General features: G+C 38.7%; 7 protein-coding genes and 1 non-coding gene across 10 annotated transcripts in view; 5 read left to right on the forward strand and 3 right to left on the reverse strand.

Moving 5' to 3' along the window:
- Positions 1-783: 783 nt before the first annotated feature.
- Positions 784-5,188, forward strand: LOC18028488 (E3 ubiquitin-protein ligase MBR2). Its single transcript, XM_006412220.2, has 7 exons — positions 784-1,090; positions 1,876-1,960; positions 2,068-3,778; positions 3,874-3,924; positions 4,154-4,252; positions 4,330-4,473; positions 4,709-5,188. Exons 3-7 carry the CDS (start codon positions 2,153-2,155, stop codon positions 4,838-4,840), a joined length of 2,052 nt encoding a protein of 683 aa, XP_006412283.1. The 5' UTR covers positions 784-1,090; positions 1,876-1,960; positions 2,068-2,152; the 3' UTR covers positions 4,841-5,188.
- Positions 5,189-5,270: 82 nt separating this feature from the next.
- TRNAR-UCU lies at positions 5,271-5,343 on the reverse strand. The gene has a single exon. It is a non-coding gene; the product is annotated as a tRNA-Arg (tRNA).
- Positions 5,344-5,469: 126 nt separating this feature from the next.
- On the reverse strand, positions 5,470-8,511 carry LOC18028489 (methylcrotonoyl-CoA carboxylase beta chain, mitochondrial). The gene is made up of 10 exons (XM_006412221.2): positions 8,097-8,511; positions 7,892-8,011; positions 7,159-7,593; positions 6,982-7,072; positions 6,650-6,891; positions 6,405-6,569; positions 6,225-6,299; positions 6,009-6,140; positions 5,859-5,915; positions 5,470-5,742 (listed from the first exon to the last, which is right to left on the reverse strand). Exons 1-10 carry the CDS (start codon positions 8,337-8,339, stop codon positions 5,539-5,541), a joined length of 1,764 nt encoding a protein of 587 aa, XP_006412284.1. The 5' UTR covers positions 8,340-8,511; the 3' UTR covers positions 5,470-5,538.
- Positions 8,512-8,708: 197 nt separating this feature from the next.
- Positions 8,709-11,328, forward strand: LOC18028490 (protein DJ-1 homolog C). Its single transcript, XM_006412222.2, has 8 exons — positions 8,709-9,003; positions 9,094-9,294; positions 9,397-9,546; positions 9,643-9,822; positions 9,925-10,002; positions 10,165-10,365; positions 10,529-10,666; positions 10,746-11,328. Exons 1-8 carry the CDS (start codon positions 8,764-8,766, stop codon positions 10,959-10,961), a joined length of 1,404 nt encoding a protein of 467 aa, XP_006412285.1. The 5' UTR covers positions 8,709-8,763; the 3' UTR covers positions 10,962-11,328.
- On the reverse strand, positions 11,317-14,154 carry LOC18028491 (ABSCISIC ACID-INSENSITIVE 5-like protein 6). 3 transcript variants are annotated; one of them, XM_006412223.2, is made up of 6 exons: positions 14,110-14,154; positions 12,680-13,588; positions 12,226-12,519; positions 12,067-12,138; positions 11,943-11,972; positions 11,317-11,690 (listed from the first exon to the last, which is right to left on the reverse strand). In XM_006412223.2, the coding sequence occupies exons 2-6, from the start codon at positions 13,544-13,546 to the stop codon at positions 11,616-11,618; spliced, it is 1,338 nt and encodes a 445-aa protein (XP_006412286.1). In that variant the 5' UTR covers positions 13,547-13,588; positions 14,110-14,154; the 3' UTR covers positions 11,317-11,615. The 3 variants fall into 3 exon arrangements, with proteins under 3 accessions (XP_006412286.1, XP_024005692.1, XP_024005691.1); XM_024149924.1 differs by lacking the exon at positions 14,110-14,154 and adding an exon at positions 14,041-14,055; XM_024149923.1 differs by lacking the exon at positions 14,110-14,154 and adding an exon at positions 13,768-14,011.
- Positions 14,155-18,678: 4,524 nt separating this feature from the next.
- LOC18028492 lies at positions 18,679-19,458 on the forward strand. The gene is made up of 2 exons (XM_006412224.2): positions 18,679-19,124; positions 19,206-19,458. Exons 1-2 carry the CDS (start codon positions 18,749-18,751, stop codon positions 19,295-19,297), a joined length of 468 nt encoding a protein of 155 aa, XP_006412287.1. The 5' UTR covers positions 18,679-18,748; the 3' UTR covers positions 19,298-19,458.
- Positions 19,459-21,914: 2,456 nt separating this feature from the next.
- LOC18028493 lies at positions 21,915-24,348 on the forward strand. Its single transcript, XM_006412227.2, has 5 exons — positions 21,915-22,197; positions 22,999-23,157; positions 23,235-23,406; positions 23,813-23,931; positions 24,007-24,348. Exons 1-5 carry the CDS (start codon positions 22,045-22,047, stop codon positions 24,016-24,018), a joined length of 615 nt encoding a protein of 204 aa, XP_006412290.1. The 5' UTR covers positions 21,915-22,044; the 3' UTR covers positions 24,019-24,348.
- A 517-nt stretch (positions 24,349-24,865) lies between these two features.
- LOC18028494 (pollen-specific leucine-rich repeat extensin-like protein 4) overlaps positions 24,866-27,090 on the forward strand; it is a 2,962-nt gene continuing 737 nt past the window's right edge. The window contains exon 1 of the mRNA XM_006412228.2: positions 24,866-27,088. Coding sequence (XP_006412291.2) covers positions 25,122-27,088 — 1,967 coding nt within the window. The 5' untranslated portion in view covers positions 24,866-25,121. The remainder of the gene's footprint in view (positions 27,089-27,090) is intronic.

The raw sequence follows: 27,090 nt of genomic DNA on the forward strand, positions 1-27,090 counted from the left end.
TGTGTAGTACTCATTTACTCTATTAATCAATAAAGCAATCCACATTTAAGGTCCTATTTGAACAAACACTAAAGCTGTTTTAACGATGGTGCATAGCTAAAGGACCAAGGTCCTGTTTTAGCAAATTCTTGAAATATTCACACCAGTCAATAGTCAAACCCCAAAATATAGATATTATTATCAGAAAAAATAAATGTTAAAGGATTGAGTTAAATGCGTTCGGCAGAGAGTATTTCGTAGACTATAAAATTGATTTAAAAAGATGGGACACGTTTGAAATTAATATTGGTTGGAAGGAGATACATAGGAAAGGGGTTTAAAGGGGATCTGTAGGAGGAGTTGAATAGCCCAAAAAACAGAATACAAGTCAAGCCAATATGGGGCCGGCCACTAAACTGCATGAGAGCTACGTGTACAACTGTTTTAAAACATGTACCTACCATTCACGTCTTAATTCGATTTTATATTTAAACACTTGTTATCAAACTTGTCTAAGTATTTATGCGATCAAGTCTCACATTTATTACAATTCTCCCCAAAAAAAGAAGTAAAAATATAGAGGAGAGAAAAAAGTTTAAAGTACCAGCACAGCACTGATGCAAACGACGTCCTAAAAAAATCTTACATTATTAAAATCTTACAATAAATAATGGCTGCCTGATTCATTACCAAACTTATTTATTGTCACCATTATTATTAAAAAATATGATCTTATTGGAAAATTAATTACAATTACTAGATTTCTTTTTTTTCTGAAAATGTTGGAAGAGAGATATCTCATATGTAATCTATACACCTCTTAATCCTCTCTTCCTCATCCACTGGTCCCTTCTTCTTCTTCTTCTTCTTCTTCTGTTCTTTCTCCTTTTTTTTTTTTTTAATAACCCAATTTCATCTCTTTCCTTTATGCTCTTTCCATTTCGTTTTCATCCTCTATTTTCTGGGTAATTTCAACTGAAGAGACTCAGATTAAAGATAAAATGGAGGAGAGGGCAACCCCATCCATAAATTAAAGATACCGGAAATTCCAACGCTTTCTCATTTTTCTCCAAGAAGATTACTTTGGAGTTTGGAGACCCATCTTTTGCTGGTATGATTGCTTCAATCTTCTGATTTGTCTTTTTTTTTTCTCTCCCACTTTTCCTACCTTACAACGATCGGTCTTTAATCGATTTCATTTTCTGGATCGTCGTGATGTTTTTCTTTTTATTTCGTTTTAACGTTGATTCATCGCTATATCTGCACGAATCTGGATGATCGGGATTCGCCCATTTTAGGGCTTTAATTTTTCAAATTGGAACCTTGAATAGCTGTTTTTTTTCTTCTTGTGTTGAATCGAAATGTGCAATTCATGGTTATAAATATACACTCTTGCAATTAGTATCTGAACTAGAAAAAAATCTAGAAAAAGATTTTTCATTTATTTTTCTAGTGGCTGCTTGTTGCTTTAACTTCCTCGTTTTATCGACAATTTGAACGATAGACTTGTCTACTTTTGAGTTAAGACAAAATGAGTCAGTCTTTGAGATTTCCATTGTTCGCTTTAGTATCGGTAGCTACATTCTCTCTATAAACTCTATTTCCGACAAGATTTTAAGAAAATGTCGCAAGGGCGAAGATTTTATATACCTTTGAAGTTTGCCAAGTTAAACACGAGTTGTTTTAAAAATTGCTTATAAGTTAGCTGCTCTGGTTTTTTTTTTAGACAAAGATTCTACTACTGAGGTTCTTAACTTCTAAAGTCACTGTTTTGCAAACGCTTCATTTGTTTGCATAACGAAGGAGCTCTTCCACATACATGAAGTGTTTAGTGTGTTTAGCACTTCCTGATAGTATATGACAATAATACAATTGAAAATATGATGGATATTTCAGAATTGATGGTTTACTAGCTCAAGACGGATGCTACATTTTGAAGCTAGGAGCTAGATAAGAGGCTGACCCCTTGAAATTCAAAATGGTAAACCGGAAGTTTATAATTCACTCATGTTATTTCTTTCCAAACTCTCATCAATCGACTGTTTACTCGAATTTTTGTCTCTACTGCTTTTTTTCTTGTGGCTTTAGGTTTCTCCAAGAACTCTATAATTTATTCATTAGTTTCTGTCCTGGAGGGTTGTTGTGTTCTGGTCAGAGGTATAGATAAAATTCAATGCAAGGGCCACGAAGCACTGGTGATTCATCTACTGGGACAAACTACGCAGATGGAGAACCCGTTTGCAGCACCAGTTTAGAGACTAGTTCGAACAGCATGCTGAACCCAGTGGATGTTCAGTTCCCAAACAATAGTACAGGTTCTGGACGACCAATTCACGCAAGCTCGAGCTCGCATGCTGTTCGAACTCATAACTGGTGGACTCTTGGTGAATCCAGCTCTAGATTGAGGCCTTCTGATGAGGTCAATTCCATTGGTTCAAAGACAAATCGCCAGAATCCATCAGACGGCTATGGAATTGAGGAAGGACAATCAGGTTCAAATGCTATGATGATACTTGGGGGGGTTCAGATTGGCAGTCGCACCAGAAACGGGCCTTCCTTCTTGCGTGGATCAAGCTCTAATCCGATGTCAGGGCATGTAAATCTTGGCAAGGACATGGACATCAATGTTAGTGGTCTGAAGACACCGGGAGTAGCCATCCGCCATACCAACTGTGAGAGGTCACTGGGAAGCTCAAGTCAAACCGCAGAAGAGAGAAGTGGTGGTTCAGGTTCTTCGTTGGGTGGCCTAGGTTCATCCTGCAAAAGAAAGGCTCTTGAAGGAGCTCCTAGCCATTCTTTTCCTGGTGAAAGTCCTGGTTGCTTTTTTCAAACTGAGAATGGTGCTTGGAATGAGGGTCTTGCTCAATATGATGCTTCAAGTAGCTTAAGTTTATCTATGCCGAACCATAATTCTCCAAATGTTATTAATCAGTCTGATCAGCCGGAACCAAGGTTTGGAACTGGTGGTGGTAGAGCAGTTGCAGCAAGTGCTTTTCCTTCTTCTACTAGAAGCACTGAAACCTTATCTAGACCCGGCAGGCGGTTAAATCTCGGGCAGCCACAGGAGTCAGTACCCTTCAGCTTTTCACAGTCCGGTAGTTCTGTGCGTCAGCAACATCATTTACCAGCAACTTCTCCTTTTGTTGACCCTTTAGATGCAAGAGCGATGCCAACTACAGGTAGCTCAAGCAGTGGTGAGAGTCAACCAAGTATGATCCACCTTCCTGCATTGACTAGAAATATACACCAATTTGCTTGGAATGCTTCTTCGAGTTCGAGAACAGACAATACTCCTGGAGAGGGATTTGGACCACCGCGGGACGCGTCAAGAGTCAACTCAGAGCAGCCAGTCTTTACTACACCTGCAACGGAAACGAGAAATCCAGTGCAGGATCAGTTTCAGTGGAGTTTCCCTCGTGGAAACCCTAGTGCATCTGGAGATTCTCCCTTTGTTCCTCGAACAGGATCAAGTTCAGAGATCAATGCTTTGCAGCCGAGTCCCACATGGGTTACTCCCCATAATCAATCAAGGATATCAGAAGTTGCTCCTTGGTCTTTATTTCCTAGCACTGAGTCTGAATCTGCTAACCATGGTGCTTCTCTTCCATTACTACCCACAGGCCCTTCTGTTTCTTCAAACGAGGCTGCAGCGCCATCTGGATCTAGCAGTCGGAGTCATCGCTCTCGACAAAGAAGATCAGCGTTGTTACTGGAAAGGCAAAATGATCTTCTCCATTTGCGTCACTTAGGAAGAAGCTTAGCTGTTGATAACGATGGAAGGAACCGGCTGATTTCTGAGGTTTGTGTTATCTTTCATTGTTTCACATTATCCTTCAGTGCGGTTCAAAGTGAACTCTTCATTGTAATGACAGTTGGTACTGTCTTTATTGGCAGATTCGGCAGGTGTTGAGTGCCATGCGAAGAGGAGAGAATTTACGGTTTGAGGTATGATTTTGCCACAACCCTTATCAATCAATCCTTCCTAATATCAGTTAATAGTTACAGTCACATTACGCTTTTGTCTTCAAGTGTTAGTTTTAGATTTTCCGTTTAAATGAAGCAAGTTGTTATCAACAAATCTTTTAGCACTGGTATGAACGAAATGTGGTGCAAGTTCCTTCGCACTTTTTGCATTTCATTTTTGGATCATGATTTTCATTTGGTAATCTGATAGGATTATATGGTCTTCGATCCACTGATATACCATGGTATGGCTGAGATGCATGATAGGCATCGGGATATGCGCCTTGATGTTGACAACATGTCGTATGAGGTGAGTGTTCGTTATTCTCTTACCATTTTCTTACAATCTACCAATTTTTTTCCAACAAGGTTTGTTTGCGAATGTAGGAGCTATTGGCACTTGGGGAACGCATAGGAGATGTGAGCACCGGGCTGAGCGAAGAAGTGATCCTGAAAGCAATGAAACAGCACAAACATACATCTTCCGCTGCTGAATCCCACCAGGACATGGAGCCTTGCTGTGTCTGTCAGGTATATGACTTGAAATGACTCTTCTACTGAGGAAATTTCTGATGATTCATGGCTTGTGGCTATTTGTGTGCAACAAATTTACTTGTTTATCTAAGTAGTTGAGGTGCAATATGGCAAATCAAATGTAGTATCACATAGATAGATGAGTCTATACTTGCTACAATGTATCACGTTTTCTTTTGATACTCAGGTTAACTCTCAAGCTGATGTGTAAACCATGATTCGTTTTTGACAGGAAGAGTATGCAGAAGGCGATGATCTTGGAACCCTGGGATGTGGCCATGAATTCCACACGGCCTGCGTCAAGCAATGGCTCATGCTCAAGAATCTCTGCCCAATATGTAAGACAGTAGCTTTATCTACATGAAAGAACGGGTCCTTCATCACTTAGCAAACCCATTGTTACCCTTGATATGAAAGAGAAAGGAGAAGAGAGATAGCGAAGCTCGGTTCTGTCTTACCCGCATTGATATCTTGAGAAGAGTTGAAACACAAGTGTAAGGGCTCTAGCCCCATGGCGGGAGGGGAGACCGCACTAGGTCCAACTGTTATGTTCTGGCTAGAGAGAGGGGACCGATGCTAAGTGATGCAATCTTAATTAACCTGATGTCTGTTTTGAGTATTTTTTCCTTTATGTAGAGGAATACCTCCTTATGAAACACTTATCAAAGAACAATGTTTTGATTCTCTTACTTAAATCTCTATTTTCTTTCTTCTCTCGTCTCTTTTGCTCTCATCTCTAATCTCCTTCTAAGCTCGTATCACCAAAAAAAATAAAATAATCCAAGATAAATTGACACACCCGGTGGGGATCGAACCCACAATCGTCTGATTAGAAGTCAGACGCCTTATCCATTGGGCCACGGGTGCCTTCATGCACATTTATCCAGATAGTTATTTAATTATTTAACTAAAATTTGAGATTCGAACCAAAGTTTTGAAACAAACACAAGGGTGATCTGTCAACTAATATAGAAGACGATACGAAAAGCGTTGTTTTTATTTTGTTTTTCATTTATGTAATCAAATTTATTCGAAAGTGGAAATACAGTAGTTCAAAGTTGTTTACATTCTAAAGACACCAAATCGAGTATCTTCTAAAGGACGGTTTGAAGCAGCAGAGAGACAAAGTCCCAAAACCTTTCTTGTATCACAAGGATCAATCACTCCGTCATCCCAAAGCCTCGCCGTGGAGAAGTAAGGATTTGCCTCTCTCTCGTATGCATCAACCGTTTTCTTCTTGAACGCTTCTTCCTCTTCCTCTGTCCACTGCATTCCAAAAATTAAAACCGCAGATTCATCTCTGTCTCTGTCTGTCTCTCATTGATGTTGAGAAGTCAACATTGTTCAACAGCAATCGTTTTAGAGAATGTCTTATTCAGTACCTTTACTCCTTGTCTCTTCTTGGTAGCCCTTTCGATCTGACTTAAAACGCCTGCGGCCTGCAAAGTTTTTCCCCCAAGATAATCAGATTCTAAACACATTTCGATACAGTTTGGTTTCGTTTTTAACATTTTACGTTCGGTATGGTTTACCTGAGCGCCGCCCATGATTCCAATTCTGGCGTTTGGCCAAATGAACATGAAATCTGGACTGTATGCACGGCCACACATCGCATAGTTTCCAGCACCGAAGCTTGCACCCGTTATAATTGTTATCTTTGGTACCTGAAATTAGGAGCCAAGCTTTATATTCTGGCATATACGAAGAAAAAACTCTCCCAGGCTCTTTACAAGAATTAAAAAACACACCTTAGCACAGGATACTGCCATCACCATTTTCGCTCCAGATTTTGCAATTCCATTGGCCTCAGCTCTTGAACCCACCTGTAAATAAGCAAAAAGAGAGGTTGCAAAAAAAAAGAGCAAGTAAAGATAGAGAATGATTATATATTTACAAATGTTGTAACACAACAGAAACACTTTAGTTACCATAAAGCCTGTGATGTTCTGGAGGAAAACTAGAGGAATTTTACGTTGAGAACATAATTCGATGAAGTGAGCTCCTTTTAGTGCAGATTCATTGAAAAGTATGCCATTGTTCCCGATGATTCCTACCGTCTGACCATATATTTTAGCAAAACCTGTCACTAGCGTCTGCCAAAACAAAAACTCCAGTGAGAAGCCATAGTTCGGAGAAAGTGATAAGTCTCAGAAGCTAATAAATGTTCTCTCACAGTGCCGTATTGTTTCTTGAACTCGTCGAATTCACTCCCATCAACAATCCGTGCAATAATTGACCGGACATCAAATTGCTGTTTGTGATCTACTGGAGCAATGGAACGCAGTTCGTTTATGTCATAAAGCGGTTCTTTGTATTGAAGATTTGTGCTTCCAAATGTTCCTTCCATCCCTTGTTTTGCAGCCATGTGCAAATTCTTGACAATGTTTCGTCCAATAGCGAGTCCATGTAGCTCGTCTGCAATACTAGACCAACTCCTTAAGGTCTATACTCTAACAAATGATTGTTGTTTATAACTATATTGCAGAACGAGATATATATCTATACCTTGAGCAAAATAATCCGACACACCAGACACATTACAGTGAACCGTGGCGCCTCCTAAATCCTCAGCTGAGACTTCCTCTCCTGTGGCAGCCTGTTCAAAAACTTTTTCATTTAGTTTCACATGCTCAACAAACTAATTTTGACAAGAGAGGGAGAGAGTAATTTGGGAAAATCAACCTTCACAAGAGGAGGTCCTGCCAAAAATATGGTACCATTCCCTTTCACCATTACACTTTCATCAGCCATGGCAGGTATATAGGCACCACCAGCAGTGCAAGAGCCTAAAACAATGGCGATTTGTGGAATTCCTTCTGATGACATAACCGATTCGTTGTAGAAAACCCTCCCGAAATTCTCCTTGTCAGGGAAAACCTCTGCCTGTTTTGGAAGGTAAGCACCGCCACTATCAACAAGGTATATGCAAGGGAGTCTGCACCGAGCAGCAATCTCTTGTGCTCTGAGATGTTTCTTGATAGTTATGGGATAATAAGTCCCTCCTTTAACTGTAGGATCATTTGCCATAAACATACAAAGATGTCCATGGATTGGTCCTATTCCTGTGATTATGCCACCAGAAGGTAAAGGCTCCTCATACAGTTCATGTCCTGCAAGCTTCACGTATATTCATGTCCGGTAAGCAGAGACATCAACCAAGTTTTAATCAATGCCTATTCTGCAAATCGGCCAGATAGAGCCTATAAACACAAATGCTACATCTATTTCCAGCAATGATGCAGCAAGAAGTTGTGCATTTAAAACCAAGCTCTCAACTATATTTCTACGAGAAAACACTTCAACAACACACTCCACTTATACTATTCTCTGATGCAGCATAACTCAACAATAAACTAAGAATTGCAAATGCAAAGTGAATCCAAACAAGAAACAAAATTGGATGAACAAAACAAACCTGAGAGAGCTCCAAGAAGGAAGAACCCGGATCAAGAAGCCGATCGATCCTTTCTCTAGGCAAAAGCTTGTTTCTGCTTCTGTTCCTCTTCACTGCCCCCTCGCCACCTCCGGCCAAAACCTAGGAAACTCCACCGAGAAACACTTATTATTATAGAACATCTCCAAACAGTAGAAATCAATCGATAGATGTGGTAAATGGTTACCTTTTTGATGTGGGAGCGAAGCTCCGATAAGATCCCTTCCATGGCGATCGAGTTGCTAGAAAAAGCCTCCGAATTTCTGTCGACTCCGTCCGGGAGAACGCCCACGCAGAAACCCTTTTGCAGTCCCCGGAAAATTCGAAAAGGGTCGGGCCGAGAATCGGTTCCTGCTCCGGTACGCCATTGATGGATACCAGTAAGCTCTTTTGAAGCTGAAACTGCCCTTCTTCCCAAAAAGCTTAACATTTTCGTCTTGTCACTGTCTCTCAAAACCGATTTCACTTCATAAATATATACACACTGAAAGCTTACGTCTTCTGAGTGTACTTGATTGTCTGTAATTCATATCCATATTACAAATCCCATACCCCAAAAAAAAAAAAAGATAAAAAAAAGAGATAAGATCAAAGAAGCAAAAACGATATATAAATCATTTTCGCCTCACTTCCGTAGTTGAGAGTCGTGTGGGACAGATTCACCGGTGGAAAGAAAAAAACGTTTTTTTTTGTTATTTTCGATAAAATTTGGGGAAAAGCATGAAAGCAACAAGACAAAGATACGACTGCGTTTTTGTTTCGGTCTTCAAGAAGTGTTGAGTATATATGCTATGTAGATAAGACTCACTCTCCGTCTAGCTGCGGGATTCAGTCTGCTGCATTAGCAATCGTCAATGGGGTCTTTTGGATTTTCGCTTTCGATGATAGCTTCTTCGCTGAGTCCAAATTTGACAGAGTCGAGACTCATCTCTTCGATGGGTACTGTCTCGACGATTGTTGATCCGAGTTTGTCAATCTCTTTGGTTCCAAAAAGGAGGCCTAGAAATTTAGGACTCAGATCTTCGACGTCACCAAGTATAGAGACAACGCTAGATATCGATGTTGGCGTTGTGTCTTCTGCAACTTCTAAAAAGGTCTCTCCTTTTTGTTACTTACACATTTTTAAAGTTTCCAGCTTGTTTGTGTAGAGAGAAGAAATTGACGAAAAATGATAAACCATGTAGGTGCTTATTCCAATTGGATATGGTACAGAGGAAATAGAAGCTGTTGTGTTAGTTGATGTTCTACGGCGAGCTGGTGCAGAGGTCATTGTTGCCTCCGTGGAGCAGAAACTAGAGGTTGAAGCATCCTCAGGGACCAGATTGCTTGCTGATGTTCTAATCACGAAATGTGCTGATCAAGTTTTTGATCTAGTGGCTTTGCCGGTAAGTTCTGTTTTGGCTGATTCATGAACAATCAATATTGGTTTAACTGAGGACATTCTTTAAGCTTTGGTTTAATGGTTCTGTATCGTGAAAATTGCGAAGGGAGGCATGCCTGGAGCTGTTAGGTTAAGAGACTGTGGAATTCTGGAGAAGATCATGAAGAGACAAGCTGAAGATAAGCGGTTATACGGAGCTATATCCATGGCTCCAGCTATTACTCTTCTTCCATGGGGACTTTTGTCAAGAAAGAAGGTATAAATCAAAAGGTTTGGATTGTATGTCAGCTAGTAACCAATCTTTTGTCCTCCATGTTTTGATATCTAAACTTGGTGTAGTTCATCGTGCAAGACAACAGGACATCCAGCTTTTTTCGGGAAGCTTCCTACATTTTGGGCTGTTAAGACAAACATTCAGATTTCAGGGGAGCTTACTACTAGCCGTGGACCAGGCACTTCTTTTCAGTTTGCTCTTTCCTTGGCGAAACAGCTTTTTGGAGAAACCACAGCCAAGTCGGTTGAAGAGTTTCTGGTCTTTACTATCCTCCTTTTCACTCTTACTATTTCTCTTGGGCTATTTTATCTCGATATGCAACAATCTTCTCATAGCCTTCTTTTCCAAACATTTCTTCAGCTTGTACGCGATGGTTACCAGAATCCTAAGAAGGAAGAGTTTAATAGCATGGACTGGTCTCTAAACCACACACCTCGTGTAAGTCCCATGAAACTGTGACCAATGCATTTCCATGTAATCTCATGAGGATAACTGATTTTGGTTATTCTTCTTACGCTTTGATGGAGTTTCTTTGAGCCATTCCCTGAGAATGTTGGCTGATTCTTGTAGAAATGGTTTTAATGATGCAACTAAATCCAGGTTCTTATCCCGGTAGCCAACGGGTCTGAAGAGGTTGAAGTGGTCACGATTGCAGATGTTCTTAGAAGAGCCAAAGTAGATGTCACGGTTGCATCAGTTGAAAGATCTTTGCGGATTACTGCATCTCAAGGCACCAAAATTATCACCGACAAATTGATTGGTGAAGCTGCTGAGTCATCGTATGATCTAATCATTCTTCCGGTAAGATATGTAAAAGCTCTGCATGGCTCTCATTAAACTCTTACCATTCGGCTAGTCCACAACAGTTGCTTTGCTGAATTCCAACAACTTCTTAAAGTAAATAGTACATGTTTATTCCATGGTGATCAACTTTGATTTCTTTTATTTGATGGAAATTCCCTAGGGAGGGCATGCTTGCTCCGAACGTCTGAAGAAGTCCAAAATTCTCAAGAAACTGCTCAAGGAACAACAAGAAACTGGGCGAATATATGGAGCTGCTAACTCTTCATCTACCGTCCTGCTTAAACACGGTTTACTCAAGGTAAATTGGAGAAAAATGCTGTTCTTTTCTTTGTCCTAGATATGAGCAAACGCTGTACACGATTTGAATCCTATGGCAGGAGAAGAAAACAGTTGTGTATCCTTCAGACACAGACGAGCCTACAAATGACCAAATGATCGCAGGAGTAGAAGTTGTTATAGATGGAAACGTGATTACAGGTTTGGGGCTCGCAACTGTTGCCAATTTTTCCCTAGCCATTGTTAGCAAGCTGTTTGGATATGGTAGAGCAAGAAGCGTTTCAGAGGGGCTTGTGCATGAGTATCGAGGGAATTGAAAGCCGTTTTGAAGGCATCTTGATCAAGATACACAGTTAAAGATGTTCCATTGCTGATCTTAAACCGAAATCTTGTGATCTGCATTTTGGTATCAAACCGTATCAACTCCAGAGACTTTTCAACGGTATCATCTGTTCAACAGTGAGACAACTATATCCTGGATCTGGGTTGTTTCTACAAGAAATTTTGCCATTTAAGTTAGTTTTGTATCTCATTTTGTATACCGAGTAGGAGATTACAGATGATAATTAAACTAGATGTTTCCATCAATCCGTTCACTATTTCTTATACGTTGTTGATTCGGTCCCAATTTTGTTAGTTATTGGTCGTTGGAATAAGAGGTCCCCGAAAAAAAAATACAGACTACAAGATAAATACACTCTGATTGAGTCACAAAGATGTTCAAGACAATGACACGTCTTATAAAACAACATCACGATCCGTTACATCAGGAAGATAAAACCAAAAGATGCTTCAGGAAAACAGAACAAATACGTGTTGATCTATCACTGTCAAATCGGCCACACTTCATGATTTACAATCACCCCCACAGAAACACCTGCCTAAGTCACGTACAAATCTAGCTTCTACTTTCTGTGTTGTTCTATAACTTCTGCTCTTTATTGAGTTCCTTGGACGCCTTCATAAGCTCTCTACCAAGGACCCGTCAATGTCCTTCGCAAGCATTGCCTTTTACATCCCCATGGCTGGCGCTTTGGCTCCAGAAGCTGCAACAACAAATAAGCCAATTTCTGTTAAAACCATACTTGTGGGATTAGTCTTGCGAAATATCCAAATTGGAATTGTACTTAGGCAGAGTGATAAGTTAAGATGTGAAGGTATATTTCACTTCATTGTGTTGCACAGTATTCGACTAGAAGTTTAGAGTACTGTCCAGTTGCAAATCGTTTTGGGATCAGAGTTAAAAGCCTTGGCCAAACCATAAAGGATATGCAAATCAAGAATATAAGAGACGGTACCTGTTTTTTCTGCTTTTCCATGATTTCAACCTGCATGAAACATTCGGTCAATGGTCAGAACCTCAAGAAAATATGAATAATATATCCCAACTGAAAAATCTCGAGATGTGGAAGCGGGACGCACTTGTTTCCTCTGCAACTCTTCATTCATCTCTTTCAGTTGTGCAACTTCTGCTTCCAACTCCAACGTATAAGCCTGTCAGGCAGCGAAACGAAGAAGTAAATAAATACTGCCACGGTTTTAATGTTTCTCCAATCTTCAAAATACAAATGAAACACTCACTTGCTTGCGAGCGCGGGATCTTGCAGCTGATTCCCTATTCTTTATCATCCTTTTTTGCCTCCTCTCAATCACTTTCTCCAGGACTGCACCTGTTTTCCTTACTCGACCAAACATGTAAGGTACAGGTGACAAAGATGCATCCATGGCGCTCTTTGGAGTCAGATCAGGTGACATCTGGCTTCCAGGAGATACTGCAGCAACCGTAACTCCTGTTTTAAAATCAACAGCTTGCAGTAGATTTCTGTTCATAGGATGGTCCTGAATTCCAAGAATTGAAGGCTTCACTTCCTGGCACTACGAAAAAAAAAAGAGAAGCAAAAATAAGCAATGGTCAAATAACTGAAACATACTTGCAGATCCAAAACCAGCTTATTCCTCAAACATTAAAACCACATCGAATTTTGTCAGATAATTGTAGTTCATATAAATCCTACTTCTCCAGGTTATTAGTCACCTGTGTTGCAGGTTGAGAACGATTGTCCGCATCAACAGTGTTGGAAAACGTGATAGTATTCTGTTTGGCAAATGGTATCTCCGACTTCTGTATCAGTTCTTGCGGCTGATGCACCTTCTGGGGCTGCTGCATCTGAAGTGGCCGAGTTTGAGTTGTCAGCAGATCCGGTCTCACCACGGCTCCATTCCCAGAAAAATCATGAGGCTGGTTAGGACCAAACCCATTACGAGCTGAGCCGAGACCTGCATTAGTGCCAAATCCATAGAAGCCCCCATTGAAGTTATCTACCGGTTGAGATTCTTCCCTTACCACACCAGCCCTAACCAAGAACTCCTCCAAAGTCATCTCTCCCAACGTTTGTTGCCTCTGCGGGATTCCACTTGTTCCTCCATTAGCAACACCATTTCCAGTGTCATCCTCCTTCATCAGCTCCTTCCAGACATCATCAACCCTTTTCTGACTAATCGTACGAGGCAAGGTAAGTGACCCTTGTCTCTGCAAACTCCCACCTGTATAAAAACCACCACTGACTTCTCCTCCCACACCAACAGACAAACCCCCATCGTTGTTACCGCAGTTCATAACAGCGTTTCCGCTATTACCATTGTTGAAACTGGTGTTGTTGCCCATCATTGAGTGGCTTTCCTCAGCTGTCCATATGTTCTTCAAGAGCTCATCCATGTTCATCGAACCAAAATCTTTCCCAATCCCACCACCCCAGGAGTTCTGAAACTCGTCAAAGGTTAACGAGAACACCGAGTTCTGTCTCGTCAATGGAAGACTAGTCCCCATCGTTGGCTGCTTTGTGTTAGTCACTTCATCACTCACACCATCAACAAAGTTGTTGAAGTTAATTCGAGAACCCATCTCTTACTTTCTTCTCAAATCAAGCTATGACTCCAAAATTCCCTTCAAGTAGACAAACAAGCAGAGGTTATGGTTTACTAATACACAAAATTGTTGAATTCATCAGAGAGGGGAAGAAAGCAAACGAAGAATCTAAATCAGTGATAATCATCCATTTTAAAATACCAAAATTTAGGAACCCACAAGCTATTTCCATGAAAAAAAAAATCAAATTTTTTTACCAATACGAATCTAAACACCGAAGAAACAGAGCAAAAAGGGAAATCTCAAACAATTCTCCAAAACACCCAATTATATGCTTATACTGAGCGCGAAAATTCATGATTCTGATCGAATCAATGAATCTGAACAAGAGACCAATCAGTAATGGAGTACAAAAACGATTCATCAAACCAAAAGAAAATAGAAGAAAAATCAATAAAAATAGAATTTAAATGAAAATTAAGCAGCTCAGTCACACAAGCTAACAAAGAAAAGTTTTTATTTTCCTTTACCTTCAAATTTTAATTTTTTTTCTTTCTTACGGAAAATCGATATTTCCTTTTTGAGAAAAAAAAAAATACCTGAAAGGGTTAGAGAGAGAGAGAGGTGGAGATAGAGAGGGGAGAAATCGACAAGTGTCCGAGGCGTGACACTCGTCGTGATATAAAAGGTGGTCTCGTTTGTTTGGACGCGCGGATTATTTTATTCCCGATAAGGTTACAAACACCAATGTCCTCTATTTGACGTCAGATCGTGCGTGAGCCAAAGATATTGGACAACGTGGTCCAATGAGAAACGCTGCTTTTCTCAAATCATTATCGATGCATTTGCGTTTCCCACGAATAGCAATTCGCAAAGTGTAAGGATATTGGCCGTTAGATTTTCTAAACGCCGTTCGTTAATAACGAGACCGAGTACATATCGGAATATCATTTTTTTTTCAGGATAACCAATCAAATTTCAGGCCGCCGAATAATTTGCCGGATGATTTATTAGGTAGACATTATGCAAAATCAAATTTTTTATTACGTCCAAAAATTTTCGACTATAATTTTCGAACGGTGTGTGCTAAATGCTAATACTTCAAATTTACATAATCCATGTTGTTGAAAGAAAAAATAAATGTTCAACTTTTTTTACTAAATCAATATATGATGCTGAGATCTCTGTGATGTTCTATAACATCTGTATTTCAAAAAAAAATTATGAATTTCTTGATTGGTTGATTTGCAACTGTAAACGAAATTTGGGGATCTTATCAAACAGAATATAAAAAAATTGAGTACAACAGTCGGTAAAAACCTAGTCAGTTACACAATAGTTGATAAAACTATAGTGTAAAAATTTTAGAAACTTGGTTTTCAAATCAACCAGTCTGAAACAGTTGGTCACAACCATTTCTTTTTCTGAACAAGACAGAAGACACCATACTTTTTTGGAGAAAATAACTAGACACCATACTTCAATACTTATGATAAAAAAACTGGTGTATATACTTGATCGAATAGAATGGAAATTCGAAGAGAAAAACATCATTCACTACTATTACAAATATGCGTTCACAGAGTTTGAAACTACAAATATATGTATATATATGGAAAAGAAAATTAGGAAACGATACAATAAAAGGTGGAACGGGTGAACAGTCCGGAATCTTTATCACGTTTGATGCACCTACAAGGGATGGACATCTGCCACGTGGTGCACTCGACGTTCTCGTAACAATTAAAAATGAAGAAGCAACATAGGTTAAAATATTGCAATTGGTGTCCCATTACTCCATAATCCTTTGTGTTGTGTTGATCTTTCACATGTGATGTGATCTACTTCTTTAGTTAATTAATTTATGTTTGTATTTTTTAAATACTGTTTCTTCCTCATATGGACTCTTATCTTTGACTCGGTACAATACAAGCGACCCTTCGTGTTTCCCATCTTTTATTTTTATTTTCAATTATATTTAAATACTTGTTTCTTAAAGAATCTACTGGATTAGGAAAGTCTACTCTGCATAACATTATAAAATATGGAATAATGTTTGATTAAATCTTGTATATCATTCACATGGACTCCACTAGACATGTTCTTTCCTGAATTAGATTTTATTTGTTGAGGTTACTTCTTTAAGGTCGTCTAGAAACAACACAACACTTACAAACCTTCTTTAATGGTTGGGACTTGGGAGAAAGCTTTGGGTCATACCAAAATTTTGAGTGTAATAAACTATTATTCCTTAAAAGAAAAATTGACTTTCCTAGTAAATGCATGTGAAGTGAAAAAAAAAAAAGGTTTTGCACTCTTACACGCAATCCAATCATGTAGACCAAAGATATTCGCTGGTTTTTTATGGGTTAGCCCTGCTTTGAGCAAATTATGTCAGATTATGTGCTCGATAAAAGATACTTTGGCTAAAGTAAGTTCAACTGTAAATCGGATTATGGCTATATGGGTTTCCTCTTATATTCACTATTGGCTAGCAGTTAATATATACTCTAATTACGTTGAGTCGGTTATATAAAAGTCTATCAATGTTGAAGGAGAAAACATAAAATTTGTGAAATGGTATGGCTGAATTTGAAGATGTATTAGTAATAGGCCTAACTGACACTCAAAAAATAGCTGAGTGGAGGATTTTCACACACTTATATATTGTCCATAAATCTTTTTATTTGTCGATGTGGGACACTAACACACTCTCCTCACGTTCAGGATTGGAAATCTGAAGCGTGAAGTTTGTGGGACTGGACATCTACAGATGTGGTCCACCATCGAATAATTAGAACATTGGGCTTTGATATCATATTAGTAATGAGCCTAACTCACACCCAAAAGTTAGCTTAAAAGTGAAAGATTGTCACACACTTATATATTGTCCACAAATCTCTTTATTTATCGATGTGAGACACTAATAAGATATTTTTTTTTGTTTGTCAATAGCAAAAAAATGACGATTTAAAGACAGAATTTAATAATATTATTGTAATAATTTTAGCTATTCGGATCCAACAGATTTGATACACTATAATTCCAAGATATTTGATCTGTGCCTCTCCTTAATTTAAGTACATCATAAACTTTGAAGGAGCTAACTATAGTAAGTGACTAAAGAGCACCCAAAAAAAATATGAGGTCATGAAATTTAATGAGCATTTTTATTGATTATACCAAATGTAGATGCGATATAAACGATTAACAAAATAAATGACAATGGAAATACATCTGTTAAAAAATGAGAAATGATAGGTGTCAAATGTATAAAAACCACATGACTACATTGGAAACTGGTTTTAGCCACACGCAAAAAAAAAGTATACATTAGGCCCATTACTATGACCTAGTGCAAATTGTTTGCTCAAAGGTTATTTATATACTTTGGGTTCTCATTTTAGCTGTCGTATTAAGTGGGCCTGAAGTTTAATGATTACACCGCACAATAAACCGGGTTTTATTAAATACCAAATAGATGAAAAACTTAAGGGTATGCGGCGATTGCCATAGTGTAACCAAGTTCATATCGAGAATCACCGAGAGAGAGAGAGATCATTGTGAGGGATTTAAACCGGTTTCATCATTTCAAGGATGGAGTCTGTTTCTTGTGGTGATTACTGGTGATGTCAAACCGATGAGACAGATATCAATCAAACCGGTACCAATCAATTTTTGAAGTCAGAAATTCAAGCGGTTTATTTGGTTTAGAACTTGGGGTGGGAAAAAGATTCCAACTTTGCTTACGAAGGTTTCAAGTCGCTGCTTTATGCCGCCATGGCACAGCCTGTCTTATTCATGTGGACAACTTAATGATTACTTTAGCAGAAAGTCACTCGCAATGGACAGTACACGGCGATATGTGTGAAACCGTTCCTGAATGTTTGTATTATTTTACACAAAACAAGGAACTTTTTCTCCCTCTTTTCTGACCCATTTTTGTCTGAGAAGATGATGTAATCAAGTAATTTATTTCTTTTAATTCATTTGTCCGAGGTAATAATATCTTACCATTAACACACATCAAAGCTTGTAGTTCTAATGATTTTGTTTTTTATGTACTCGATTTTCTTCTTAAAATAAGAGACAACGTAATCATTATTATTAGTAGACATGAATATGACAACTCCAATTTGTGTTGATATGATATACGAAGAGCAAATCTCAATAATTATTGAGAGAGAATTAATGTGAAAACATTATTATTACAGTTTGTTAGAGACTTATTAAAATGTTACCAGCTGTGGACCGGATCTGGTTGACCAAGTTGGCTACTTTTTGTCAGAGTCGCTTTCTCAGTTTCTCTGTTAAAAACTTAAAAATTATACTGCCGTCAACGATGCCATTGTTGGATTATAACTATGTTTAAAGTTGCCAATTTGGTCCTTGTCTATTTTCTTTTTATTCAATACTACAATGACTCGGTGTCCTTCAACATATTAACAAAAGTAAAAAGTTTGGTAATGTTAGTTTCAAACACTAGAAAAAGAAGAGAATACTAATAAAATTATAAACTCTACTTTGAATAATCTCTTTGTTGGTTTACCAAAATAATTATATTGCTTCTACATTATATTTGTCGTTTGACTGACATCCATGATACAGGGTTATTGAAAACTACCTATATAATTTTTTAAGAAGGTCTTTTATCACCATATATAAACTGAATCATCTGATGTAATATGATGAATTAGCAATTGAACTATTTATGTATGATCATTAAACCAATCCACCATTAAATATATAGGCATTTGCAATTTTTTAACGATTTAATGTAATCGACGACCAAAAAACAGTAACTCCGTTCTATATTTTTGCCTATGATATTCGTAAAATTATAATGAACTAATGTAACAAGACGACTGGAACAATAATGCTGCAATAATTTTTCCTATTAACTAGAGATCATGATGATTATCTATGTAAATGTGTTGCTTGCCTTTGCTGGTAAAAGGTAAACAATTGATGAATTCACATTTAATAATAGCAATAACGAACTTATGGTAATTTATCTTGAATACATCATCATACATGATGATACAAGCTTTCAAAAAAAAAAAATCACAACAAAATTAAGGAAATATAGTATAAAGTTAGGGGCAGATTTCTAATTTAATAATTTAATAACTTTAGACATATTTAAGAAGTGCTCCGCACGCGTTTTTGCGTATGGAATTAAAACACCGAGAGGAGGGATTAAGCCCCAAAAACCAAAAAGAAACCTAGCCGCTTCCAATGTCAAAACGCATCGCACCGCCGTCGCAACCGCCGCCTAGACCGCTGATAAAACAGCACTCGTGGTCGCCGGACGCGGATCGCGAAGAGGCATGGCTTCGGAGAAAGGTTAAACAGCCATCGGGTCGAATCGGGCGGAGTAAGAGCGTCACGGACGAAGATCTGGAAGAGCTCAAAGGCTGCATCGAGCTGGGTTTCGGATTCGAGCCGGATTCGCCGGATTTGGATCCGAGACTCTCGGAAACTCTGCCAGCTCTTGGGTTATACTGCGCCGTCAACAAACAGTATAGCAGTAGATTGTCCCGGACTTCGTCTCTGTCGTCGATCGCATCGGAAGGTGAAGTAAGCAATTCGAGCACGACGATCGTCGATCAAGGTATGTGAAATTCGAATTTCCTGAGACTCTTTTTCTTTCGTAGCTTTTTTTTTTGTGTTCTGACAATGATTATTAAAAAAGGTGATGATCCGGAGACGATGAAGCTGAGGCTGAAGCAATGGGCTCAGGTGGTTGCTTGCTCGGTGCGGCAATTCTCCGGCGAACCAAATTGATGTAACAATAATGATTAATGAATGAATATCTTTTTCGATTCTTTTTTTAATTGAATTATCTCTTAAAAAATATTATTGTTTGTCCGTTCTAAGGTGATTGTACAGAGGAATGACAGTTTTGTAAAATAGCTGTGATTTTAGAAATTCAATTTAGAATCTAATGGTTAACCAAAAATCTTAATTTCATTTCTTCTTCAATGCGATTTTCAGCAATTGTTCTTCCTTTGCTTATATTTTTGTGTGTGTGTGTGTGTTGTATATGGCGAGAGCCTCCAAATTTGTTTACTAAAGTTTGCTTGGGAATTGTTCGAAAGTTATCTTAGGGATATAATCAAACCCCTGGAGACATGTGTAATTATGAAATTGAGTAACCATCATGAAGGGTTTAGGATTTACCCATCCCAATCATCCCAATTATGTTGCTAATGACCTTTTTTTTTTTTGGTAGTGACTCGGTTTTGATGTAACTAAAAGTCTAATAAAAATTGCATATGTGGACGTTTGGTTTGCTCTTTCGTGAAGTCCACAGAATGGTAGCATATGTTACCATGACTTGAGACGACATTTTGAGTCAAATCTAAAACCAAGACATTAAAAAAAAAAACAGATTATTTTCGTAATGCAAAATTTTTCGTATTTTTAAAAAATCTTATGAAATTGCATATATCGATTCTGTCGCAAATTTATTTATTAGACAATAATCAAAACTGAAGACAAAAGAGCGCGTGTACTCACACTTACAAGGAATCTACGATGACAAAAGAATGTTATGCTTACTTAGTACAAGTACATATGTACTTTTGTAGACACAAAAATGGCAAAAACTTAGTGAAAAGAAATTTCCTAGAACAATTACTCATGGTTAAGCGTTTTTTTTTTTTAACTCAATTTTATTGCTTAAACAAAATGCCAACATAGTCCCATTCGGACAAATCAAGTTCCATATAACCATAGAAACAGAAAAACAAGACAAGGTATTATACCCTACCTACATATGTATTCGGTTTTTCTTGCATTATCATCTCCTTCAGCCATCTCGGGGTGCCAAGTGGACATATGATTGGCTAAGCATTTTCAATTCTATGCATTTTTTATAATTAATGATTAAAGCTAAATACGGAACATAATTTATGGTGTTGCATGTTATGATGTTCAATTGACAAGTCTTGCAAATTTTTGTTGGGCCAAAACAGTTGTAATAGTAAAGTTTTCTACAAACAAAAAGAAGAGTATTATTTTCTCGCGAGATATTTGTTCGGTTGTCAAATAGAAGGGCAGATATTTTTTTGCTGGTAAACGAAAGAAGTGGCAGATATTTTGATGCAACCACTGCCCATGTCAGCAACTATCTCTTGACTCATGTAGCGCAAATTATCCATTTGCGAAACCAATGGCTAATTTTAGTTTTAGTTATTTTTTGGATTTATCCCATCAACTTCTAAATTCTTATAATATTCACGATTTTTTTATATCTCTGGGAAGCGTTAGTGATCTCACTCCTCATCCAAATCCAAGTGATATTTTAATGAAAGTTAATTATTTTTCTTCTAGTTGCTCGATCAGCATCCACCACTATAGAAGCAAGCATTATGTATGCTACAAATTAAACGAATATTATATATCCATCACTACTCACTATTGCAAATCTTGTTTTTTTTTTATATATAGTTTACCGTACATACAGTCTTACAAATACACATATATCACATGCATACGCATTTAGTTTTGATTTTGTATGTAATTGTACAGCTATGCTTGTAAGTTTGTAAATTTTGTAACAACACAAACAGATATCCATTCACCTTTTAAACATAATCAGAGCTACTAAACCAGCTCAAACTAAGCTCAAGCCCCATTAATATGTTTTGATCATTGGAAAGATAAAATGAGTTTACTTGTAAGTTATTTAGTTGCTTGAAGTTATTAACAAACTAGCTAACGTGTAATACCGAACCTTAGAGGGGGAGTAGCTTACGGTTTCTAAGTAATTTTAATGACACGAACGAAATTATCCACCTGAAAAAAATCGAAGTCAAAGAATTACTTCTCATTTCTTTAGGAAATCTCGGCGAAGAATTGACCCATACAAAAGTAAACTTTTCAAAGACTATATAATTAATAAGAAATCTTCATCAGATGTAGTAGATTCAAGCGTTTTTTTCTTTCTCGCTCAATACTTTATGGTGCTTTAACATAAAAGAAAAATATTAAGAGAAGATAGATGAATTTTTAAGATGGTTTATCACTTTATGTTATCTAATTCTAAAGTTTTATACAAAAATCTGATCGGATCTATTTTAAGCTAAACAATTCTAAAGTGGAAAAAAAATTGATATAACGTCATGAAGACAAGAAGCCAAACTATTTATATAATGAAAAAACTCTGACATATTTAATTGGGACGAGAGCATCAATATCTCAAGTTGACAGGGAAAAAAAAAATACAACCTCCCTCAGCTCCAAAAATATCTGGCCGATATTTGTCCGAGATATTATCGTTTCTGATGACGTGGCAGTCCCTGACACGTGTTAAAGCGACGCCAGGTGGACCTTTTCCCTCTTTCTCTCTTTTCTTTTTTTTCCCCTTCATCATCCCTTCTCCTTCCCACCTCCTCGTTCCTCTCTCTATTAAGGTCTCCTTTTAGTTTATTTTTTTTTGGAGACAGAACAATTTTTTTAATTTTCCAGAGACAAGAGATATTTTGTTTTGGTTTCTGTGGAGAGCATCGGACTATTAGAGAACACCGATGGAGAATGATTATAGGGTGAATATAGCTTCTCTCGAGATGGATCGCGATGCGGAGGCGTCGGTTGAGTCTCAGAGCGAGTCGACTCTATCGAACTCGCTCGAGTCCGGTCTTACGATTGAGAGCTTCCGTGGTGATGCGGATTCGAAACTGGTAATATAAATCTTCCGTTTGTTTGTTTATGCTATGTTTTTTTTTTTTTGTTGAGTCGTTAGAAAGAGATTTTTCGGGGTCTCTTTTGATTCTTCGTATCAGAGCTTAACTTGATTGATTTTATTTTTGCAGAAAATGAATTATTTTTCTCTATAGATTTTACCTTTTGCTTCTCCTTTCATGATTTTAGCTACCCACAAGCAAAAATGACGAGGAAATAAACCTTTCCGGTTATTTGTTTCGTCTTATCGATTTGGAAAGTTAATTATTCTAGCTTGTTATCTATGGATGGAAAGTTCAGATCTGATGCTACGATTAGGTCATACTCATTAATTCCCCCCCCAAAAAAAAAAACTAAACTTTATCGCATCTGATTCTCGAAAAGCGAAAACAGAGGTTGCAAATTGTCTTCTTCAACAAAGTTAACTGTTTTAATATGTTGTTTGCTATAATGCGATCCCTTGGGTTATCTTTTTCCTTGGTGTTTTTATTAGCAGAAGATTTCGATTGTTCAACAAGTCTTGGACGCTGAGGCAATGTGATGCCGATGTTGAGATCTATAATTAAATCCTTGATTTGTTATAGAGTCAGCAACCAACAAAACCATTCCGAATGCCAAATCGAAAAGTCCTAGCTTTAAACTTATTTGTATGTTCTTCATGAGTAATTAGTGGTTGCCATTGTTCAGGCATATCAATCTGCTTGAGAATATGATTGCTCATTGTGTTGTAATGGTTTAATTTTCTTGACAAGATTTCTTTTTGCATTCCTTTTGCGGGACGATAATCATTGTTTTTGCAGGATGAATGTGCTGGGTGGACGAATGAGAGACACAACTCATATCTTGATTATTTAGAGAACTCGTTCGTTAGGCAATTGTACTCTCTGCTTGGAGAAGAGACTCACAGACTGTCTACGCCTCGTGATGTGCAGTCTAACTCTCTCAAATCGACTGATCAGGTTTGGGGGTTTCTTACTGTTTCTTCTGTGTCTCCATTTGTGTTGAGTGAAAACTTACGAAATTCCTCATTTTGCAGTTTACGGTAGTACAAAATGGATGCTTGCAGAAGGTTAACTTTGGAAAGAAACGTCCTTATTTGGAGACGTCATCAGAGTTTAATTTTCAAGAAAACTCCAGTGATAAGGCTTTTATTGGAACATCCATGAGAAATTCTTTGGGGCATAAGTATCCAGCTCAAAGCGCTGCAGGTAACATTTTCTTCAACAGCTTAGTTCAGTTATGTTTATCATCGTCCCTTTTTGTTTTTGGTTTTTGGTCTTTGGTACTTACTTAGACTGTTCAAATTGTAAATTTCATCTAAGAACTAGGCTGATACTGTTGATTAGATCAAGGCTTAAGTTAACGCTGCATTGGCTTTTAGAAGGCTTTGCTGCAGAAACATACAGTTGATAATGACTTGGGAGGATCAAAGAAATGATTGTTGCTGCAAAAGGACATGTATGAGATCTGGTCTGATATCTAATCAACCCCTGACCTACACTTGAATTTTTTTGTTTAGAACTTGTGTGCTCATCTGCCTGATAATAAAACTATATTCGGTCTAAAGTCTTAAGTCTAAAGTATGGCCTCAATTGTTTTTTCTTGCATTTCCAGAAGCGTCAGGGCAGAACTTCAGAGAAGAAGAAGAAAAAGAAGAGAAGGGATGTACTTCAGAGGTGTCCAGAAAACGCCAAAAAGAAGCGAATTATGATGATAGTTCATTGAATGATCAGGTAAATATAGAAAAAGAACACATACCAAACAACATCACTTAGTGTTTTGCTAAAGAGGCTGCTGCGTATTCTCAGGTTGTGCCGTAAGGATGGTGAAGCTCAGAATGTGAAACGATAGAAGGGCATATAGGAAGTATAGATGAATTACTATGAATAGAGACTTAAAAAAAAAAAAAGCAAGCGTGGTTGGAGAATGAATGTGGGGGGTTTTGTTTGTTGTATATAATGAGAAAGAGGCTAAAGAGAGCCTTATAAAGGGATCGAATGGGATGAAATTATAGAATTTGGTTTTTGTTTTGTTAAATTTTGTCTATGTTAACTAGGGGGAAAAGTGTTTGCTATAACTAAGCATGATCGCCAATCCTTAGCTTTTTCAATCTTTATTCTTTTTGTCATTTTTTCCTTATAATCAATTTTCTCTTCATTTTGCTGTGATTTTATAAAATTCTTCCAATAGTAATTTTTTAATTTATATTTATTTTTGGTTGGCTCTACTAGTTAAGATAAATATTCACAAGAAACATGTACAAAACGAATGGTGCCTTGTAAAGATGACGATTTTGTACGGTGAATGGTAATGCGAATCTTAATCTGAATTGCGTTTTATGCAACTTAGTTTCAACTGTTTAGTAAGGATGCATGATCTCTATGAGCATCCATGCACCAGTGATTTAGAGGCGTATAAGTATCTTGGAACTCAGACAAGAACGATGTAGCTGATCAATGAACTTGTAAGGAAATGGAAAATATGATACTTTCCTTCCACATTGACCTTTAAAATGGATCATTGACTGAGAAATATTATATCGTTTTAAGGGATGTGAAGTCTTTAAATGGTCTTTAGAAACAATGTATTCACCATTGTTGATGATGAGAATCATGAGAAGATGGTGTCATTGCGTTAAGTTCGCTAATGAATCAACCACCACTCGTTTTCATGGCTGTGTCCTACAATAGTGACCGGTTTTTATACAAAGGCATTTTAGAGATTCTGCTTAGCTCTTTTACTTGTTTTTCTTTCTTTAACCGCAATTCCTATTCTTGATAATATATCCTCCGGATCTGAAGCAAAATCCTTAGAAACAAAAGAGTTTCCCCTAAATATAGACAAGAAATGTTAAGGAAAACTGTTGGTGATTGCAACGTTGGCTTATTAATAATACACACCTGTGTCCTCCTCGAACCCTCTCATGCCCTTCTATAAGCAGCCTTGGGCCTTTTCCAAGGTTTCTGTTTTAGCCATGGCTAAACCTCAATCCTTTGGCTGCTGCTTCTTCCTCTTGCTCTTCTTCTTCTTCTTATCCTTCTCCGTTGTCTCCTTTGCCCTAACCGATACAGAAGCTGCCTTCATCGTGCAGCGACAGCTTTTGACATTACCAGAAAACGGCGAGCTTCCTAACGACATTGAATACGAGGTTGATCTCAAGGCTACATTTGCCAACACCAGGCTCAAAAGAGCTTACATTGCTCTTCAGGCGTGGAAAAAAGCAATATTCTCAGACCCGTTTAACACCACAGGGAACTGGCATGGCCCGCACGTGTGCGGTTACACAGGTGTGGTATGTGCACCGGCTCTTGATGACTCAGAGATCACGGTTGTTGCCGGCGTTGACCTTAACGGTGCGGATATCGCAGGGCATTTGCCTGCCGAGCTTGGTTTGATGACCGACGTTGCAATGTTCCATTTGAATTCGAACCGGTTTTGCGGGATCATACCGAAAAGCTTCGAGAAGTTGAAGCTGATGCACGAGTTTGACGTTAGCAATAACCGTTTCGTTGGACCGTTCCCTAACGTCGTCCTCTCTTGGCCTGACGTTAAATATTTCGACCTTAGGTTCAACGATTTCGAAGGTCAAGTCCCTCCTGAGCTTTTCAAGAAAGAACTCGACGCCATTTTCTTGAACAACAATAGATTCACCTCGGTGATTCCCGAGTCGCTAGGTGAATCTCCAGCCTCCGTTGTGACTTTCGCTAACAATAAATTCACCGGATGTATCCCTAAGAGCATCGGAAACATGAAAAATCTCAACGAGATTGTCTTTATGGACAATGGTTTGGGCGGTTGTTTCCCGTCTGAGATCGGAAAGTTGTCGAATGTGACGGTTTTCGACGCGAGCAAGAACTCGTTCATAGGTCGTGTACCTACTAGCTTTGTCGGTTTAACGGCGGTGGAAGAATTGGATATCTCAGGGAATAAACTCACCGGATTAGTAGCGGATAACATTTGTGGTTTGCCTAATTTGGTGAATTTCACTTATTCTTACAATTACTTCAATGGACAAGGTGGTTCATGTGTTCCAGGAGGTGGTCGTAAGGAGATTGCATTGGACGACACACGTAACTGCTTGCCTCGTCGACCAAACCAACGGTCTGCTCAGGAATGTGCGGTGGTGATCAATCGTCCGGTTGATTGTACCAAGGACAAGTGCGCTGGTGGTGGTGGCTCTACTCCTTCGAGACCATCTCCGGTTCCCTCTCGACCTGTTTACAAACCATCTCCGATTCACAAACCATCGCCGGTTCATAAACCATCGCCGGTTCACAAGCCATCGCCGGTTCCAACTCCGCCGGTTCACAAGCCATCACCAGTTCCAACTCGGCCGGTTCAGAAACCACAACCACCGAAAGAGTCACCGAAACCGGATGATGATTATGATCAGTCTCCAGTGACGAAGCGGCGCAGTCCTCCTCCACCTCATCAATCCAAGCCTCCGGTGGTTTCTTCTCCTCCACCTGTTCCCGTGATCTCTCCGCCACCTCCTCCACCACTTCTTTCTCCTCCCCATCCTTTTCCACCACCACCAGTCCACTCTCCGCCACCACCACCGGTTCACTCACCGCCACCACCGGTTCACTCACCGCCGCCACCGGTTCACTCTCCTCCACCACCGGTTCACTCTCCGCCACCACCAGTCCACTCTCCTCCACCACCGGTTCACTCTCCGCCACCACCGGTTCACTCTCCACCACCGCCAGTTTACTCTCCACCACCGCCGCCGCCTGTCCACTCTCCTCCACCGCCTGTTTTTTCACCACCACCTCCCGTATATTCCCCACCACCACCACCACCAGTTCACTCACCGCCGCCACCAGTCCACTCACCACCGCCACCAGTCCACTCACCGCCGCCACCAGTCCAGTCACCACCACCAACTCCGA

Source organism: Eutrema salsugineum, unplaced genomic scaffold, assembly GCF_000478725.1.
Source record: "Eutrema salsugineum unplaced genomic scaffold, Eutsalg1_0 scaffold_1, whole genome shotgun sequence".
Taxonomy (NCBI): Eukaryota; Viridiplantae; Streptophyta; class Magnoliopsida; order Brassicales; family Brassicaceae; genus Eutrema; species Eutrema salsugineum.

Excerpts from the sequence above, each read along its gene's own strand:
- LOC18028488 (XM_006412220.2), top strand. The coding sequence starts at position 2,153 with ATGCAAGGGCCACGAAGCACTGGTGATTCATCTACTGGGACAAACTAC. Across the intron at positions 3,779-3,873 it reads GGAACCGGCTGATTTCTGAG|ATTCGGCAGGTGTTGAGTGC; the intron begins GTTTGTGTTATC and ends CTTTATTGGCAG. Across the intron at positions 4,253-4,329 it reads TTGACAACATGTCGTATGAG|GAGCTATTGGCACTTGGGGA; the intron begins GTGAGTGTTCGT and ends TTGCGAATGTAG.
- LOC18028489 (XM_006412221.2), bottom strand. The coding sequence starts at position 8,339 with ATGTTAAGCTTTTTGGGAAGAAGGGCAGTTTCAGCTTCAAAAGAGCTT. Across the intron at positions 8,012-8,096 it reads TTCGCTCCCACATCAAAAAG|GTTTTGGCCGGAGGTGGCGA; the intron begins GTAACCATTTAC and ends GGAGTTTCCTAG. Across the intron at positions 7,073-7,158 it reads CAGGACCTCCTCTTGTGAAG|GCTGCCACAGGAGAGGAAGT; the intron begins GTTGATTTTCCC and ends GTTTTTGAACAG.
- LOC18028490 (XM_006412222.2), top strand. The coding sequence starts at position 8,764 with ATGGGGTCTTTTGGATTTTCGCTTTCGATGATAGCTTCTTCGCTGAGT. Across the intron at positions 9,004-9,093 it reads CTTCTGCAACTTCTAAAAAG|GTGCTTATTCCAATTGGATA; the intron begins GTCTCTCCTTTT and ends TAAACCATGTAG. Across the intron at positions 9,547-9,642 it reads GACTTTTGTCAAGAAAGAAG|ACAACAGGACATCCAGCTTT; the intron begins GTATAAATCAAA and ends TCATCGTGCAAG.
- LOC18028491 (XM_006412223.2), bottom strand. The coding sequence starts at position 13,546 with ATGGGTTCTCGAATTAACTTCAACAACTTTGTTGATGGTGTGAGTGAT. Across the intron at positions 11,973-12,066 it reads AAGAGTTGCAGAGGAAACAA|GTTGAAATCATGGAAAAGCA; the intron begins GTGCGTCCCGCT and ends TGTTTCATGCAG. Across the intron at positions 11,691-11,942 it reads TGGAAAAGCAGAAAAAACAG|CTTCTGGAGCCAAAGCGCCA; the intron begins GTACCGTCTCTT and ends TTGTTGTTGCAG.
- LOC18028492 (XM_006412224.2), top strand. The coding sequence starts at position 18,749 with ATGTCAAAACGCATCGCACCGCCGTCGCAACCGCCGCCTAGACCGCTG. Across the intron at positions 19,125-19,205 it reads CACGACGATCGTCGATCAAG|GTGATGATCCGGAGACGATG; the intron begins GTATGTGAAATT and ends TTATTAAAAAAG.
- LOC18028493 (XM_006412227.2), top strand. The coding sequence starts at position 22,045 with ATGGAGAATGATTATAGGGTGAATATAGCTTCTCTCGAGATGGATCGC. Across the intron at positions 23,158-23,234 it reads CTCTCAAATCGACTGATCAG|TTTACGGTAGTACAAAATGG; the intron begins GTTTGGGGGTTT and ends CTCATTTTGCAG. Across the intron at positions 23,407-23,812 it reads TCCAGCTCAAAGCGCTGCAG|AAGCGTCAGGGCAGAACTTC; the intron begins GTAACATTTTCT and ends TTGCATTTCCAG.